At 42.4% G+C, this 18,618-nt stretch overlaps 1 protein-coding gene across 5 annotated transcripts in view; it reads left to right on the top strand.

The window, feature by feature from the left end:
- CSTPP1 (centriolar satellite-associated tubulin polyglutamylase complex regulator 1) overlaps positions 1 to 18,618 on the top strand; it is a 184,405-nt gene that overhangs the window by 15,195 nt on the left and 150,592 nt on the right. For 3 of the 5 annotated variants that reach the window (XM_066361941.1, XM_066361926.1, XM_066361934.1), the window contains one exon: positions 18,227 to 18,285. The exons of the other annotated variants lie outside the window; for them this stretch is intronic. In XM_066361941.1, the coding sequence (XP_066218038.1) occupies positions 18,227 to 18,285 (59 nt within the window). The remainder of the gene's footprint in view (positions 1 to 18,226; positions 18,286 to 18,618) is intronic. 5 annotated transcript variants of the gene reach the window in all.

Genomic DNA, 18,618 nt, shown 5'->3' with positions numbered 1-18,618 from the left:
CTGTTTTGAAGTATTCACCCTCAATTTAATGATCATTTAATGGCTAGTCCCTATAGATTAATTTAATAAAATATTTCCTGATTATAAAATTTAAATACCGCCTGACCTGTGGTGGCGCAGTGGATAAAGCGTCGACCTGGAACGCTGAGGTCGCTGGTTCAAAACCCTGGGCTTGCCTGGTCAAGGCACATATGGGAGTTGATGCTTCCTGCTCCTCCCTTCTCTCTCTCTCTCTCCTCTCTAAAATGAATAAATAAATAAAGTTTAAAAAAAAAAAAATTTAAATACCTGTGAAGGGTTTTGTTTTTTGTGTTCATTATTTCTTTTTCTTTTTCTCTTTTTTAGAACTATAAAGTCACATCTGTAGGCCTAGAGAAGAAAAGACAAATAGAGAAAAAATTGCAGAGATTGGAAAGCTCTGAGCATTCAGCGAAATAGGGAAGCCGATGCTGAGTACCCCTTGGTAAATGTGTCAGGGATCTCATTTTAGTGTTCTGGTGCAAATTACAGGGATCTCTATTCAATGAATATCTATAGGTTTCCCTTTCCATTTGCTAGTCGAGGCTTATATTTGCCTTCTCATCTATTGGTGAAGAAAGCAACTTCACATATCATGTTGGTAAACTGATCCGTTCTCCACTGACTTTGTGGATTATGACCTGTAATCATAGCTTAGTATGGCTTATGACGGTGATTTTTAAACCGGTGAGCCACAAGAATTTTTAAAACATGCAATGCCTGACTATTTAGTCAGGGCACTGACCTCTTTTCCCTTAGATTGTCAAATAAAAAAAATGACAACAGCCAGCCCTGTCTGAGTAGCTCAGTTGGTTAGAATGCCAAGGTTGTGGGTTTGATCCCCGGTCAGGGTACATACAAGAATCACCCAATGAATGCATAAATAAGTAGAACAACAAACATGTCTCTCTCTCTCTCTCTCTCTCTTTATCCCCCTGCCCTTCCCCATTCTCTCTTTAAAATCAATAAATTAAAAAAATTAAGTAGGGAAAATAAAATTTTAAAAAATGACAACAGCCAACACAACAGTAGCCCGCCAGTGTAAATATCCTGTCTTGAACATAAATATATAGATCATATAATAGGGTTATATCTTATTGGTCACATCACAAAATAAGGTTATATCTGATTGGTTAACTCTTGGTACCAGAAATCCTTTATATATAAATATAGTCACCTAGTTTTAAAAAAATTAAAGATTTTTATTTACTGATTTTACAGAGAAGAGAGGTAGAAAGGCAGTGGGAGAGGAGTGGGAAGCATTAACTGTTGCTTCTCATATGTGCCTTGACTAAGGAAGCCCTGGGTTTTGAACCAGCAACCTCAGTGTTCCAGGTCGACACTTTACCCACCACCTGATTTTTTTAAAAGTCACTTTGGAGCAAAAAGAGTAGGCAATTACTATGGGTTGTTGTTTTTTTTGTAAATCTATCAAAATTATACTTATTTTTTTTGTCAGATTGGCAAAAATATTTTTTTGATGTGCCACAGAATTTTAGTAATTAGTTTGTGTGTGCACTAAGATGAAAAAGGTTGACAATTGCTGGCTTAGGATCTTAAGATCATCATTATAGAATCAGCTCAGTGATGTTTATGCCTACAACCATCAGAATGTAGTGGTAGAAACTGGGTTACTGCGCAGGCCTAAGTCGAGAGATGAGAGTCTGGTAAGGAGATGAAATAAGTCCAGAACCCTTGAAAGACTTCCAGCCTTACGTATACTTATTGGAAGCTTCTGCCAGAGGCTGAGGTGTGTCTGTGTATCTGATTGGGTGTGGGGATCTCTCTAGAGCCGAAGGGCAGGCTGTTCTGGTCCCAGGTGTACAGAACACACCACCTACGTGCTGACCTGAGTATAAACATGAGGGTGTGAGGTTTATTTTTTACCCCACCTAATTTTGTGTGGTGCTTGCTTTCACCCATGCTCAAAGTTGCCTCTTCTGTTTCCATGGAAACAGTTTATTCTCACTAAGGTTGGTAGTGGGTTGGCATAATAGATAACTCTTGGAGATTAAGAGACAGTCTTTCTCCTTTGTAGGCTATACTTTTAGATGAATCATAATAAATTGAGCACTTTATATATGCTTAGCATTGTGCTTTATCTCATGTAATCTCCCCAAACACCATTAGAAGTCGGTATCATTATTAATCCTATTTGGTAGTTATTAATATTATCTCAATTTACAAAGAAGGAAAATGAGGCTTAGAAAGGGTAATTGATTTGTGCAAAGTCACAAAGGTGATGACGCATAGCAAAGCAGAGATTGAAACTCAGGTTTGCCAGCTTCCATAGTCTGTTTTTTCCTTTCCACCAAGAAGGTAAAAAACAAACAAACCAAACACCTATTTCCTGCAAAGAGCAATGATCCCTGTTTCCCTTCTATGATGGAGCTCTTAAAGAGTTTATTAGTTGCAAATAAGTTTCCTGAAAACAGAAATTGTATCTTACTCATCTTGTATACCTACCTACCTTTCATAATGTAGACACTTAATACATGCATATATGTTAAATGAAATGTGAGTTATCTGACTTTCAGGTACCTCAGATGTGAGCAGTTAACAAGTAAGATTTATTAAGCATTTTACTGTATACCAGGTAACATTTTAAGGGTTTGACATATGTTAATACATACAAAGATAGTTTCAATTGTTATCTCCATTTCACAGATGAGGAAACTGCAGCACAAAGATATTAAATAACTGGTTAGTAAATAATTAAGGAATAATTCTAATCCAGCAGTCTGACTTCAGAGTTTACATTGTTAAACTCCATGTTATAAATACATTGAGCAACTCCAGAAATGAGGCTCCAGCTATTGCATAGATTTTGCATGGATCCTGGAGTAATTTCAGTTGGCCCAAGGGCTTAATTTAACATTTCTGCCAGGAGGGGGCATTCTAGGAATCAGGATGGATTGGGGAATTATAAAATTCCAGTTTCTTATTGCTACTGGACTCGTCTAGAGCAGGCAATGAGGGAAATAACTTATAAAAAGAAACCATTTGGTCGAGTTTTATTGACAGTAATTTATGGACTTTGAGCTGTGTGACCTTAAAGAAGTTGCTCAACCTCTCTGTGCCTTAGTTTTCTTTCTTTTCTTCTTTTTCTTTTTTCTTTTGATAACATGTTTATTAAAGGTGAGGACAGGAAAATAAGGGAGGGTCTGGAATAGAAGAAGCAACAAGAGAGTGCTGAGGTGGGGCTGTCTTGGCTCACTGAGAAGCCAGAGAAAAGGGGGACTTGGAGACAGGTTCAGGGGGTTAGCCCAGGATGAGCTGACACTGCCTATTACTCCCTGGTTGCATGTCTTATGGGGTCCCTTAGAGTTTAGGAGATGCACGCGTGTGGGGTAAAAGAGGAGGAAGGGAAAGGCATGAGTGTGCTCCCAGAAAGGAGTGCATGCCTGCCTTAGTTTTCTTATCTGCAAAATATAGATAATAATACTTACCTCATACATGAAAACTTTCAGAGCAATGCCTGGCTACTACATTGAGTCTACATTGTGAAAAGAGAGTGTACAAAATGAGTAAGATATCTTTCTTTTTAGAGCACCTGAGTAGGTGCTCAATAAATATTAGCTACTATTATTATTACTATACTCTTAAACAAAAATATGTAATACATATGAGTGTGGCAGCCATGAAAATGTGCCTCTATGATCTCCCTTTGTGGGAAGGCAATTAACTCCCAACCCCAGCTTTGAATCCAACACCTTGTTCACAGTGAGGCTACACTTCCCACGTGCTAATCCCAGCCAATGACTGGGTGGAACTGACTTGTGACTCTTCCAACGGAGACTTTGGCTTGAGAACTCCCCCACTTTACTGCAATCTATTTCTTTCTTGCTCTCTGTCTCCTTTCTTTACAAGGGTCAGCCCTACATTGTGGTCTGTTAGCTCTCCCAGCTTCCTCTAGCTCTCCCCCATTTCCCCCAGGGGCGTTCCCCACAGTTTATCTCTTGCAAGTCTGATCCTGTCTTGGTGTCTGCTTCTCAAGAGTACCTGGGCTAAGATAACATCCAGCAGTCACTGATATAGTCCCTTCCAGCCATGAGATTGATAGTTTCTTCAAACCTTGGCAAAGGTTCTGATATATGACTCTTTCCATGTAGAAGACGTAAGTGTTACTAATCTTATTTTTTTATATTTGCTGATAAACACATGATATTGTCTTACTGCCAGACACTTTTTTTCTTTTGGATGAATTCTGATAAGCACACTTATTTTGAGTATAATCAGCAAACGTTCCAAATCCAACCCTATGCTAGGAAACATTGCAATTTAGAATAAGTTAGCAGGAATACTCTTTAGAAATTTAAAGTGTTTGGGTTGTTGCAAAAAAGTAATGAAATAAAATATTATAGATGCTACACTGACTTCCTAAATTCTTGGAAACTAGGTCACTTTAAAATAGTAATGAACAGGCCCTGCCCGGTTGGCTCAGCGGTAGAGCGTCGGCCTGGCGTGCGGGGGCCCGGGTTCGATTCCCGACCAGGGCACATAGGAGAGGCGCCCATTTGTTTCTCCACCCCCACCCCTCCTTCCTCTCTGTCTCTTTCTTCCCCTCCCGCAGCCAAGGCTCCATTGGAGCAAAGATGGCCCGGGCACTGGGGATGGCTCCTTGGCCTCTGCCCCAGGCGCTAGAGTGGCTCTGGTTGCGGCAGCCCCGGAGGGGCAGAGCATCGCCCCCTGGTGGGCAGAACGTCGCCCCTGGTGGGCGTGCCGGGTGGATCCCGGTCGGGCGCATGCGGGAGTCTGTCTGACTGTCTCTCCCCGTTTCCAGCTTCAGGACAAAAAAAAAAAAGGATGAGGACAATATGCTACTGATGAGTTTACCAAGAGGGCAAACATCTCCACCTGGGGTTCTAAAAAAATAATAATAAAAATAAAATAGTAATGAACATATTCACAAAATCATCTCTGTACTTTCCTTTCTTACTAATCCTTTTTTTCTTTCTTTCCCCTTCCTTCCTTCCTTAACATCCAGGCAGTTTACACACTATATGGGAGATGGGACATGCTCAGAAATGATCGTGACACAGAGTGACTGCAGGGAGTGTCGTTGCAGGGTGGGCGGACTCCGTATGCAGCTGTGTGGGTGCTTTCTCAGTTTGGTCAGCAGCTTTTCGGTCATGGCAGGGGAAGAAGTTCCATAGGTGGCCCAGTTCTGGGATGTGCCTTTGGGAGTTGTTCCTGGAAGTTCAGCCAAAACTCTTGTTTCTTCTGCTTTTTCAAGGAGTCTGCAAGCTATTTAATAAATGGAATATCCTTTTGTTGGGGGGAAAAGAGCAAGTGAGTTCTAAGGCATGTTGTTCCCGACCACCACCCACCCTCCTTTCTCAAGATAACTAAATCAGGTTATTTCAGGGTTATGCTAGGGTTTTAAAAATAGTTCTGTAAAATTAAAAAAAAAATTTATTTGTTAATTTCAGCAAGAGAGGAAGGGAGAGAGAGAGAAAGAGACAGGAACATTGAGCTGTTCCTGTATGTGCCCTGACTGGGGATCAAACCAGCAACCTCTGTGCTTTAGGATGATGCTCTAACCAACTGAGCTATCTGGCCAAGGCAGTTCTATAAATTTTTGACATTGCTTATCATTTATATATTCAAGTAATATTAAAATATTTTCTCCAAATGCAATCCAAAAGTTGGGAATCACTTATTTGCATAAATACTGTGTGTGTTAACTGAGTAATCTTAGAAGGCCAAGTAGGTACAGTTTTAAAAATTAATAATAGTAAATCAGCAGAGACAAATGATCCATTAGCTTATCTTTAGTTCATCAACCTCTTTCTATCCTTCTTAGCAGTTATCACAGCTATCTTGTTTATTTGTCTGTTTCTTACTAGAACGGGAAGCCAGAAGGGCAGGCTTCTTTTCTCAGTCCTGTATCCAAAATCTAGCACAATGCTTGACCCAAGTTAAATGAATGGTCTGCTTTAAGTAGCAGAATAAATTTTTTTAAAACTGGGAGAAAGGAATTCAGTTCTATCATGTGAGAACCATTAAGATCCTTTTCCTTCTTTCCATGAATGAAAAAAAAGGATGACTTTAAAATCTGCCCTGGAGCCTTCTGGTTTTAAACTCTGATTAGTTCTAAGGTTAGTTTCTGGATTGATACAGTAAGATTTCAATCATTTATTAAAAATGGTATTTTAAGAAGGAAGAAAGTTTTATACAGTTCTGGGGCATCTCCATGAGATCCTGTTCTTTAGTTGCAGGGAGTAATGTGCTTTAAGACTGAAACGACCCTGGTAAACTAACCCTTGGGTCCTCTGTGTGGGGGTCACCCTTGCACTACTTCCCTAGGGGCCTCCGGAAATAGCTCATTCCATGATTGGAATTTTAGTCAAAACGCATTTATCTGAGCAGAATTTTCATGATTTATCAAAGAGAGGAGGGATTTTCCCAAACATCTGAATTTACTAAATTACTGATCCCATTAGCTATGTTTTCCTTTAAGCACCTTTCTTTAAACAAAGCAATTACTGCTGAAAACATCAAATGTATTTTTCATAAAAGCTTTTGACCAAGTTTTGTTTGATCTGGAGGAAGGCAGTAAAAGTAAATATTGTCTGAGAAGGCACTTTCTGAGCCTTCCTTTCTCTTCACTGAATGGGCTTTTTAAAGCACTATTCTTTGGAGAGAGTAAGAGCCTTTCTCAGCTGTCCTATTATTGTGTAGCTCAAGGTCTTGTTAATACTATTATCTAGCCCTGAGATTACAGGTAATTGTGATAAAACACAGGCTTCAGTTTCTGTAATCTCAGACAGAAATCTGTTTGTGCCCGAGGCCTTCATATCAGGTGTTTGTTAAATTCAGACTTCTCTCACCTGGGATTGCCCCATTGGCCCCAGTAAACGGAGTTGTGAGGCAGGGATAGGGCTGCGTTAGGGCCATTTTTTTAAATTTATTTAATTTTTTACAGAGACAGAGAGTGAGTCAGAGAGAGGGATAGACAGGGACAGACAGACAGGAACGGAGAGAGATGAGAAGCATCAATCATTAGTTTTTCATTGCGCGTTGCTACACCTTAGTTGTTCATTGATGCTTTCTCATATATGCCTTGACCGCGGGCCTTCAGCAGACCGAGTAGCCCCTTGCTGGAGCCAGCGACCTTGGGTCCAAGCTGGTGAGCTTTTGCTCAAACCAGATGAGCCCATACTCAAGCTGGTGACCTTGGGGTCTCGAACCTGGGTCCTCTGCATCCCAGTCCGACGCTCTATCCACTGCGCCACTGCCTGGTCAGGCCTTTTTTTTTTTTTTTTTTAATCGTGGCAGAACTCCTTGGCAATTTACGTACAATGTGCACAAAATGGGAAAATTATGTATTTTAAAATAGGCATGTTTGAAACAATAACACTTATGAATGTGACTAAAGGCCACATGTCTTTGGCTTTGCTTGTCTCATGGAGAGGCTGCCAGAACCACTCTGCTCCATGGTTCTCATGCCCCGAAGTCCCACAAATTGACACGTAAGTAGGCAACACACAAAGAAGCTCAGCCCAGTGAGAAAGGGAGTTTGGGCGCTTGGGTCGGCCTCCTTTCTCTCTATGTGGAGTTCTTCCCAGCTTTGGTTCTTCTGTCCCATCTTAGTTTTTCAGAAAGGAGAGATTAAATGTGTCTGGTATTTCAGCATGTTAACTGCACAGGCAACATGAGGCTAGCGCTCAGGCCACTGTTCAGCCTGTCATATGGAAGGAGTTGCCTTTCAGGGGAGATTATACTTGTGTATGTAACCGCACAAATGCACATTCTGCCTGGAGGAAAGTGCATAGACCAGGAGGCCTTACGCTGCCACTCAGGCCTCTTTGTGGAGGGCTGCATAAGAAGCCCTTACTGACATAGTCAGCTCTTTGGCGTTTAATGAGTCATGTTTTTGTGCAATGCCTACTTAAGAAGAAGAACAAGAAGAAGTGCACTCTTCCTCAAATGATTTGCTTTTACTGGCCTTGGAGCTTAGTATATTCTAAGAGTTTTGTACATTCCTGATGACATCATTTACATGCTAGTGCACAGACAGTAAACAAAAAATAATTTAGCTCTCAGGCATCTAGACAAAACTTAAATAGGCCTATTTAGAAAAATGATAATAAACTTTATAAACAGCGAGCACATGAGCTTAAACAACAAGCATGATCCCAGTCTTTTTTGGAATGTGATGCGTTGACAGATGGCTGTAGAGAAAGCTAGAAACTTGGACACTCTTGGATTGTGTGCAATTCAAACTTGAGTCCATGGTCTAGTGTCACTCCCAAGCAGTGTGTGCCTGTTATTGGACAAAACTCGGGCTACCACATGAGTAAGTCAGTAAGCTCCTTGAGCCATAGCATTTCACTTTTAAGGAAAAAAAAAAAAGTAATATTGCTACCTACCTCACAGGAATGTCAGATTGAAAGATAAAGAATGAGGAGCTCTTTATAAAGAAAGTATTTTGTAAATAGATAATACTATTATTCTTACTCCTTGATCAAATTTCCCCAACAAATGGAGTTAATAAAAGCTACCTCACAGGGGGCTGAGAGAGTGAATTAATATATGTCAAGTATTTTTTTTTTTTTTTTTTCATTTTTCTGAAGCTGGAAACGGGGAGAGACAGTCAGACAGACTCCCGCATGCGCCCGACCGGGATCCACCCGGCACGCCCACCATGGGGCGATGCTCTGCCCATCCTGGGCGTTGCCATGTTGCGACCAGAGCCACTCCAGCGCCTGAGGCAGAGGCCATAGAGCCATCCCCAGCGCCTGGGCCATCCCCGCTCCAATGGAGCCTCGGCTGCGGGAGGGGAAGAGAGAGACAGAGAGGAAAGCGCAGCGGAGGGGTGGAGAAGCAAATGGGCGCTTCTCCTGTGTGCCCTGGCCGGGAATCGAACCCGGGTCCTCCGCACGCTAGGCCGACGCTCTACCGCTGAGCCAACCGGCCAGGGCTATGTCAAGTATTTTATTTTATTTTTTTTCTTTTTTTTTTTTTTTTTTTTTACAGAGGCAGAGATAGACAGGGACAGACAGGAACGGAGAGAGATGAGAAGCATCAATCATCAGTTTCTCGTTGCGCATTGCGACTTCTTAGTTGTTCATTGATTGCTTTCTCACATGTGCCTTGACCGCGGGCCTTCAGCAGACCGAGTAACCCCCTGCTGGAGCCAGGGGCCTAGGGTCCAAGCTGGTGAGCTCTTTGCTCAAGCCAGATGAGCCCGCACTCAAGCTGGCGACCTAGGGGTCTCGAACCTGGGTCCTTCCGCATCCCAGTCCGACGCTCTATCCACTGCGCCACCACCTGGTCAGGCTATGTCAAGTATTTTAAAGTAAACTATTGGACGAGACCTAAAATTGATTATCTTTTTAGATAGCCTGTAAACCAGCAAACCTGGGGTTTAGACATGTGATTAACCTATGAAGTCTTTCATGTGCAGTACAGTCAGTCAGTCTTTTGCCTGGTCTTCAAGGGTTGGCATGGTAGGGAATGGTGAATACACAGTGAAAAGAAAGTGGGTTAAGACTGCAGGGGGAATGGCCCTGCCTTTTTTCTCTTCAAGGTTATGCCTACAAATAGTCTCTGGAGTCTTGCTAATCTTTGTTGCCATGTCTAGATGTAGGGACTGTTTTGACCTTTGCTCTTTCAACAAATATTTGTTTTTAATCTCATATTTCTAAAGGAGAAACAAACTTAAGGAAAACAAGTGGTTGATTTGACCCACATTCTGAACTTTTTCTTATCCTGTTTCCAAGTAGTTAAGAGAAAATAACTGTTGAAGGACCTGACATTGGTTCACCTGTTGAAAGTTCTTAAACTCAGCAAAGTAATAAAAACAGCTTTGGTTGTTATCTTTAGAGGGGAAGGGACACCAGGAAATAATTTATATTTTTAAATGACAAAATTATCACTGACATCTCTTCCATTTTTGTTGGTATTTTCATAAGATTTTAGACAACAAAACCTGAGAAAAATCCCTTAGGTAATTTTTCAATTTCAGAATTTCTTCTTTTTTTTTTTTCATTTTTCTGAAGCTGGAAACAGGGAGAGACAGTCAGACAGACTCCCGCATGCGCCCGACCGGGATCCACCCGGCACGCCCACCAGGGGCGGTGCTCTGCCCCCCAGGGGGCGATGCTCTGCCCATCCTGGGCGTCGCCATATTGCGACCAGAGCCACTCTAGCGCCTGAGGCAGAGGCCACAGAGCCATGCCCAGCGCCCGGGCCATCTTTGCTCCAATGGAGCCTTGGCTGCGGGAGGGGAAGAGAGAGACAGAGAGGAAAGCGCGGCGGAGGGGTGGAGAAGCAAATGGGCGCTTCTCCTGTGTGCCCTGGCCGGGAATCGAACCCAGGTCCTCCGCACGCTAGGCCGACGCTCTACCGCTCAGAATTTCTTCTTTTGTCTTTAAGTATTTGAGTATTTTCACTTGCCAGGTTTCATGTTCAGGTGACATAAAGTGGGAAACGTTTAGATTCTAAATCCTTAGACTGAGGTCATTTTCTCTCTCTCTCTCTCTTTTTTTTTTTTTAAACTTTTATCTTTTGAGAGAGAGAGGCAGGGAGAGAGGGACAGGAACATTGAGATTGAGATGCTCCTGTATGTGCCCTGACTGGGAATTGAACCAGCAACCTCCATCTGCTTCTCTTCCCCCCACCTCTCCCCCTTCTCTCACTTCTCCCGCAGCCAGTGGTTTGATTGGTTCGAGCATTGGCCCCAGGCTCTGAGGATAGCTCAGTTGATTCGAGCATTGGCCCCAGGCTCTGAGGATAGCTCAGTTGATTTGAGTATTAGCCCTAGACGAGGGTTACCATGTGGATCCTGGTCGGGGTGCATGTGGAAGTCTGTCTCACTATCTCCCCTCCTCTCGCTTAAAAAAATCAAATAGGGTTCAATCTCTCATGATGAGGCTCTCCATGGCTTGCTTACTGTTAGCTTTTTCTTGTGTTCTCACATGGCTTTTCTTGTGTGTGTGTGAGAGAGAGAGAGAGAAGAGCTCTCCAGTTTCTCTTCCTATAAAGATACTAAACCTGTTGGATCAGGACCCCACTCTTCTTCTGACCTCATTTATTACTTCCTTACTCCAAGTACAGCCACACTGTGGGTTACAGCTTCAACATATAAATTTGGGCAAATACAGACATTGAGTCCATCACATCAGCCTTCTGTTTTATACTCATGCCTTCAGAGGTACTTGTACCTACAGTTCCTAAGCTTTTCTGGGTTTATGTAAGAGAGTGGGCTTGCTTCTTGTCATCTTTCCTCAATACAGGTGTTACACTGAAGTTTTTAGCTTCTTTTAGTCTGCTACAATAGTTATTGCTTGTTTTTCTAATTTCCATCTTCCAAAATTTTCTTAATATCTCTGATATGCTCCCTCTTCAATTCTTTGTTTTTATGAGTCTATGTCTTCTTTTATTGAGATATAATTAACATACCATAAAAGTCACCTGTTTAAAGTTTACAATTCAGTATTTTTAGTCTACTTTTAAATTTTTAAAAATTTATGTATTGATTTTAGAGAGAGAGAAACATTGATTTGTTGTTCCACTCATTCATGCATTCATTGGCTGGGTTTTGCATGTGCCTTCACCTGGGATTAAACCCGCAATTTTGGCATATCATGATGATGTTTTAACCAACTGATCTACCTGGCTAGGTCCTGTTTTTCAGTCTGTTGACAATATTGTGTGACCACCTGCACAATCTAATTCCAGAACTTTTTCATCACCACAGAAAGAAAATTATACCAATTAGCAGTCACTCCTATTACCCCCCACAGCCAATCTCTCGCAAGCACTAATCTGCTTTCTGTCTCTATGGATTTGCCTATTCTGGATATTTAATACCAACAGTTCTTGCCATAACAAGAGAATTGATAAACTGCAGTATATTCAACAGTGGAATATGTATTATGCTGCAGTGAGAATTAACGAATAACTAACTACTCATAGTGATATGGATCAAGCTCACAAACACATGTTGAAGGAAAGAAGCCAGACACAAAAGACTACATACTGTATGATTTCATGTATATCTCAAAAACAGGGAAAACTAACCAATGTATTTAGCTTTGGGGAAGGGGGATTACAGCTGGAAGTAAGTTCTAGAAGGTGTTTTAGGGTGCTGATTACAAGTGCAAGTTCATACTTTTCTGTATATTATTACACTTACGTAGAAAATTTAAAATATGTATGGTAGTTAGTTTTTAACCTAAAAATCAGCAAGTAACATAGAACTGAGATCCCAGAAATAGATGCCAAAGCACAGATCCACTTAATTTGCGACAAACTAAGTGTAATACAATAATGTGAAAAAATCATTAGTTGAGGTAATTGAAGGACTGACTAAAAAAGGAATAAATTTGCCCGACCAGGCGGTGGCGCAGTGGATAGAGTATCGGACTGGGATGCAGAGGACCCAGGTTCGAGACCCCGAGGTCGCCAGCTTGAGTGCGGGCTCATCTGGTTTGAGCAAAAAGCTCACCGGCTTGGACCCAAGGTTACTGGCTCAAGCAAGGGGTCACTCGGCCTGCTGAAGGCCCGCGGTCAAGGCACATATGAGAAAGCAATCAATCGAGAAACTGATGATTGGTGGCACAGTGGATAAAGCATCAACCTAGAATACTGAAGTCGCTGGTTCAAAACCCTGGGCTTGCCTGGTCAAGGCACATATGGGAGTTGATGCTTCCTGCTCCTCCCCCAATCTTCTCTCTCTCTCTCTCTCTCTCTCTCCATCTCTCCTCTCTAAAATGGATAAATAAAATATTTTTTAGCCTGACCAGGCGGTGGCGCAGTGGATAGAGTGTTGGACTGGGATGCAGAGGACCCAGGTTCGAGACCCCGAGGTCGCCAGTTTGAGCGCGGGCTCATCTGGTTTGACAAAAGCTCACCAGCTTGGACCCAAGGTCACTGGATTGAGCAAGGGGTTACTCAGTCTGCTAAAGGCCCACAGTTAAGGCACATATGAGAAAGCAATCAATGAACAACTAAGGTGCCACAATGAAAAACTAATGATTGATGCTTCTCATCTCTCTCCGTTTCTGTCTGTCTGTCCCTATCTGTCCCTCTCTCTGACTCTCTCTCTGTCTCTGTAAAAAAAATTTTTTTTAAAGGAATAAATTTATAGTCATATGGTGAAATGAATTGTAGTTGAATTAAAATGTTAAAATATACTGCTCACAAAAATTATGGGATATCTCAAAATGAATATAAAGTGATAAAAAAAAGCATTTGATTTTTTTTTTTTTAATTTTTCCGAAGCTAGAAACGGGGAGGCAGTCAGACAGACTCCTGCATGCGCCTGACTGGGATCCACCCGGCATGCCCACCAGGGGGTGATGCTCTACCCCTCTGGGGCATTGCTCTGTTGCATCCAGAGCCATTCTAGCACCTGAGGCAGAGGCCACAGAGCCATCCTCAGCGCCTGGGCCATCTTTGCTCCAATGGAGCCTTGGCTGTGGGAGGGGAAGAGAGAGACAGAGAGGAAGGAGAGGGGGAGGGGTGGAGAAGCAGATGGGCGCCTCTCCTGTGTGCCCTGGCCGGGAATCGAACCCGGGACTCCTGCACGCCAGGCCGACGCTCTACTGCTGAGCCAACCAGCCAGGGCCCATTTGATCTTTTTTTTTTTTTTTTTACAGAGACAGAGAGTGAGTCAGAGAGAGGGATAGACAGGGACAGACAGGAACGGAGAGAGATGAGAAGCATCAATCATTAGTTTTTCATTGCGCGTTGCAACACCTTAGTTGTTCATTGATTGCTTTCTCATATGTGCCTTGACCGTGGGCCTTCAGCAGACTGAGTAACCCCTTGCTGGAGCCAGCGACCTTGGGTTTACGCTGGTGGGCTTTTTTCTCAAACCAGGTGAGCCCGCGCTCAAGCTGGCGACCTCGGGGTCTTGAACCTGGATCCTTCCGCATCCCAGTCCGACGCTCTATCCACTGCGCCACCGCCCGGTCAGGCCCATTTGATTTTTTTAAATTAAACGAACATCAGAAAAGCAAACAACAAGTCAAAGAAAGTTGGTCAATTATGCAAATGAGATGCAAAACCAACTGTACTAGAGTATCTTGCATGTTCCTTGATCCCCTAATTTTTGTGAGCAGTATACTTTTATAACTAGAAAAAAATATAAAGTATGCTTACCCCTAAGATAATTTTATGACACAAATCAACAGTAGATATTTGAAGGTAGATGGATGTATAGATAGAATTTATTTTTTAAATTTCTGTAGGACAAGTAACAAAGATGAAAGAAAAGTGACAGAATAAGGAAAATCATGATGAATATGATAAATGCAAGTTAACATAAAACATGTAAAGAAAATAAATAGTACATTTACAGGCTTAAGCCTCTTTAGGGCAAGTTGTCAAAGGAAATGATGTAAGAGTTTACGCAAGCCTGACTGCTGGTGGTCAGTGGGTAAAGCCTTAACCCAGTATGCTGAGGTTGTGGGCTTGTGTCCTGAGGTTGCCAGCTTAAGCATGGGCTCCCCAGCTTGAGAGTGGTCTCTCCAGCTTGAGTGTGGGCTTTCTGGCTTGAGCGCAGGCTCACTGGCTTGAGCATCGGATCATTGATACAATCCTAAACTCACTGGCTTGAGGCCCAAGGTTTCTGGCTTGAGCCCAAGGTCACTGGTTTGAGAAAGGAGTTGCTGGCTTGGGTTGAGTGGTTGCTGGTCATATCCCCAGTCAAGGCACATATGAAAAGCAATCAATGCACAAGTAAAGTGAAGCAACAACCAGTTGATACTTCTCATCTTTCTCCCTTCCTGTTTCTCTCTCCCTTTCTCTCTCTCTGTCTCAAAAAAAAAAAAAAGAGTTTATGCATGTACAATATTCTCTTTTTTTGAGAGAGAGAGAGAGAGAGAGGGAGAGAGAGAAGCATCGACTCGTAGTTGCTTCTCTTTAGTTGTGCATTGATTGCTTCTCATAAGTGCCTTGACTGGGGATCAGACCTCGGGCTCAAGCTGAGCTTGTGACCACTTGCTCAAGCCAGTGGCCTTTGGGCTCAAACTGGCAACCCTTAGGATCATACTGATGATCCCACACCCCTCCAGTATAAACCTATATATACACTGATGAAGATAAGAAGGGACCATAGAGATATATAAATTACTGCTATTTTAAGATAAAGAAATTCTGTATTTAAGTGATTTTTAAAATGCAATAAGATTAACCTAATTAAAAAAATATTAAATTATATGACCTAATAAGATTGCTATCAGCTCCATACTTATAAAAGCTCAAGAAAATGATATTGAAAGTAAAGCGTTTTTTAATCTTTTCCTTTTCCTTCTAGCACCAAATTCTTCTCCTCAGTTTAACATTTTTCTTTTTTCTTTTTTTTTTTTTTTAACAGAGACAGAGAGAGAGGGGGATAGACAGGGACAGACAGACAGGAACAGAGAGATGAGAAGCATCAATCATTAGTTTTTTGTTGCTCATTGTGACACCTTAGTTGTTCATTGATTGCTTTCTTTTTTTTTTTTTTTTTTTTTTTTTTTTTCTTTTTTTTCTGAAGCTGGAAACAGGGAGAGACAGTCAGACAGACTCCCGCATGCGCCCGACTGGGATCCACCCGGCACGCCCACTATGGGGCGGTGCTCTGCCCCCCAGGGGGCCGATGCTCTGCCCATCCTGGGCGTCGCCATATTGTGACCAGAGCCACTCTAGCGCCTGAGGCAGAGGCCACAGAGCCATCCCCAGCGCCCGGGCCATCTTTGCTCCAGTGGAGCCTTGGCTGCGGGAGGGGAAGAGAGAGACAGAGAGGAAAGCGCGGCGGAGGGGTGGAGAAGCAAATGGGCGCTTCTCCTATGTGCCCTGGCCGGGAATCGAACCCGGGTCCTCCGCACGCTAGGCCGACGCTCTACCGCTGAGCCAACCGGCCAGGGCTGATTGCTTTCTCATATGTGCCTTGACCACGGGCCTTCAACAGACCGAGTAACCCCTTGCTCTAGCCAGCGACCTTGGGTCCAAGCTGGTGAGCTTTGCTTAAATCAGATGAGCCTGTGCTCAAGCTGGCAACCTCGGGGTCTTGAACCTGGGTCCTTCTGCATCCCAGTCCAAAGCTCTATGCACTGTGCCACCACCTGGTCAGGCTTTTTTTTTTTTTTTTTTTAACAGAGACAGAGAGTCAGAGAGAGGGATAGACAGGGACAGACAGACAGGAACGGAGAGTTAACATTTTTCTTAAACTAGGTCCATTAATGAGGCTTTCTACTGGATTATTTTGTTTTGGGAAGACAAAGTATAAATTCAGAAAAGTCAAAGAGAATGCATTAATTTCATTTTCTGTATCTACTTATATTATACCTTTAAAAAGCAAAATATTTACTTAAGCTTAATCAGATTTCCAAATAGTTCTGGAGAGTAAAGTGTCCTTCTCCCCCATGATCTACTGAGAAAATTAAGTTGGGGGGTTAAATACCTCGCATAATGCTCCAAGGAGTCATCTCTAGGACAGAGATTAGAAACCGGGTCTCATGTAACAAGACCCTTTTGCTTAGGCTGTTGAGCCTGGTTGCCTTTCTGTGGGATGATAATGCAGGGCTGGGATCAATTCACTGTCTAAGAACTGGACGGCAGGTCAGTTCACCTTTCCTTGATGAGTCAGATTATTTGAGCTGTGTAAGTTTTCTGAAGAAAGATTTCTAGAATCAATTGGAGAAGTGTCTTGTACCACCCACAGGTGGAGCCAGATAGAATCTGACCTAGATTGTTCGAAGAGAAGTGGCCATTAGAAAGACGTTCTACTTCTTTGCTACCTCTTACTTTATGTGCTGCTCCTAATATGTTCATTTTTCTTTCTAGTGAAAAATGTAGTATCTGAGAATAGTGCTGTCAACAGTCCTAAAATTAATCAGAATGCTTCCTCAGTTAGTAAATGGAAAAATTAACTTTTTAAAAAGATTTTATTTATTCATTATAGAGAGGAGAGAGAGAGAGAGAGAGAGAGAGAGAAGGGGGGGGGGAGGAGCAGGAAGCATCAACTCCCATATGTGCCTTGACCAGGCAAGCCCAGGGTTTTTTGGTTTGTTTTTTTTTTTCGGTATTTTTCTGAAGCCGGAAACGGGGAGAGACAGTCAGACAGACTACCGCATGCGCCCGACCGGGATCCACCCAGCACGCCCACCAGGGGGCGATGCTCTGCCCCTCTGGGGAGTCGCTCTGTTGCAACCAGAGCCACTCTAGCGCCTGGGGCAGAGGCCGAGGAGCCATCCCCAGCACCCGGGCCATCTTTGCTCCAGTGGAGCCTCGGCTGCGGGAGGGGAAGAGAGAGACAGAGAGGAAAGAGAGGGGGAGGGGTGGAGAAGCAGATGGGTGCTTCTCCTGTGTGCCCTGGCTGGGAATCGAACCCCGGACTTCTGCACGCCAGGCTGACACTCTACCACTGAGCCAACCGGCCAGGGCCAAGCCCAGGGTTTTGAGCCGGCAACCTCAGCATTTCCAGGTTGACGCTTTATCCACTGCGCCACCACAGGTCAGGCCGGAAAAATTAATTTTAAAACATCTTTATGTAAGTTCTGTGAAGTATGAAGACATCGATTTGTAGTCTACTTTACAATCATGATATTTATGTTTATATCAATTAATTAGTATTAATCATGGTCATTTTAAACTTTCTAAATTTCTCTAAGAATATTCATAATTCTGTGGTTCAATGTAAAATATTTATACTTGTGAGGGTTTTTGCCCTACAACTTACAAACTGTATGACCTTGAACAATTGTCTCATTTTTAAAATGGAGATATTAATCCCAGCCTTATCTGACTCCTAGATTGATTGCAAGGTTCAGTGAGATAGTATATGTGAAAGTGTTTAGTAAACTGTTGTTCAAGTTATAAAAGTCATTAAGACGTTAACCCTGTTTACAACAATAGTAAGCATCAAAGATAAGTCGTACGTTCTTTAGAAGTTTGGATTATGTCTGGAAACCTGACCTATCCTAGCATCCTACGCACTTCAATGAATAGGCCAATGAGCATTCTGATTGGTATATTCATTTGATCCCTTTATTTGTACTATTGGGAAACTATATAAATGCTTTATGTTAGCATAAGGTTTGTCTACACATAACAGAAAAACCTAAAATAACATGGTTTTTAAAAGTTAAAAGATTACTACTTTTTTGTAGAAAAGAATCCTGAAGATAGTCAATCCATGGCTAGTATGGTATTTTCCAAGGTGTGATTAGGGACTCAGGCCTCTCTTTTTCCTCCAACATCCTAATTATAGATTTCATCTTTTACCTCATGGTCCATGGAGACTGGAGGAGCTCTCTGTTATCACCCAGGGTAAGTAAGAGACAGCTTTCAGTTGGATCAGTTCCATTTAAGTACTTTCTTTTATTTTTTAATTTTAATTTATTGAATTTTAGAGAGAGAGAGAGAGGGAAACATCAATTTGTTCCACTTATTTATGCTGTCATTGGTTGATTCATGTATGTGCTCTGACCAGAAAATGAACCTACAATCTTGGCATATTGGAATGATGCTCCAACGAATTGAACTACCTAGCCAGAAACCATTTAAGACCCACACTTGTGCTTATATTTTGTAGTTTAATCACATGACTAAAGCCTAGCTGCAAGAGGAGCTAAGAGATATGGTCTTTACGCCAGTAGTATG

The sequence above is a fragment of the Saccopteryx leptura genome, chromosome 1 (assembly GCF_036850995.1).
Source record: "Saccopteryx leptura isolate mSacLep1 chromosome 1, mSacLep1_pri_phased_curated, whole genome shotgun sequence".
NCBI lineage: Eukaryota > Metazoa > Chordata > Mammalia > Chiroptera > Emballonuridae > Saccopteryx > Saccopteryx leptura.
Note: the sequence above shows the minus strand (reverse complement) of the source record. Positions and strands in the feature narration are given on the sequence as shown.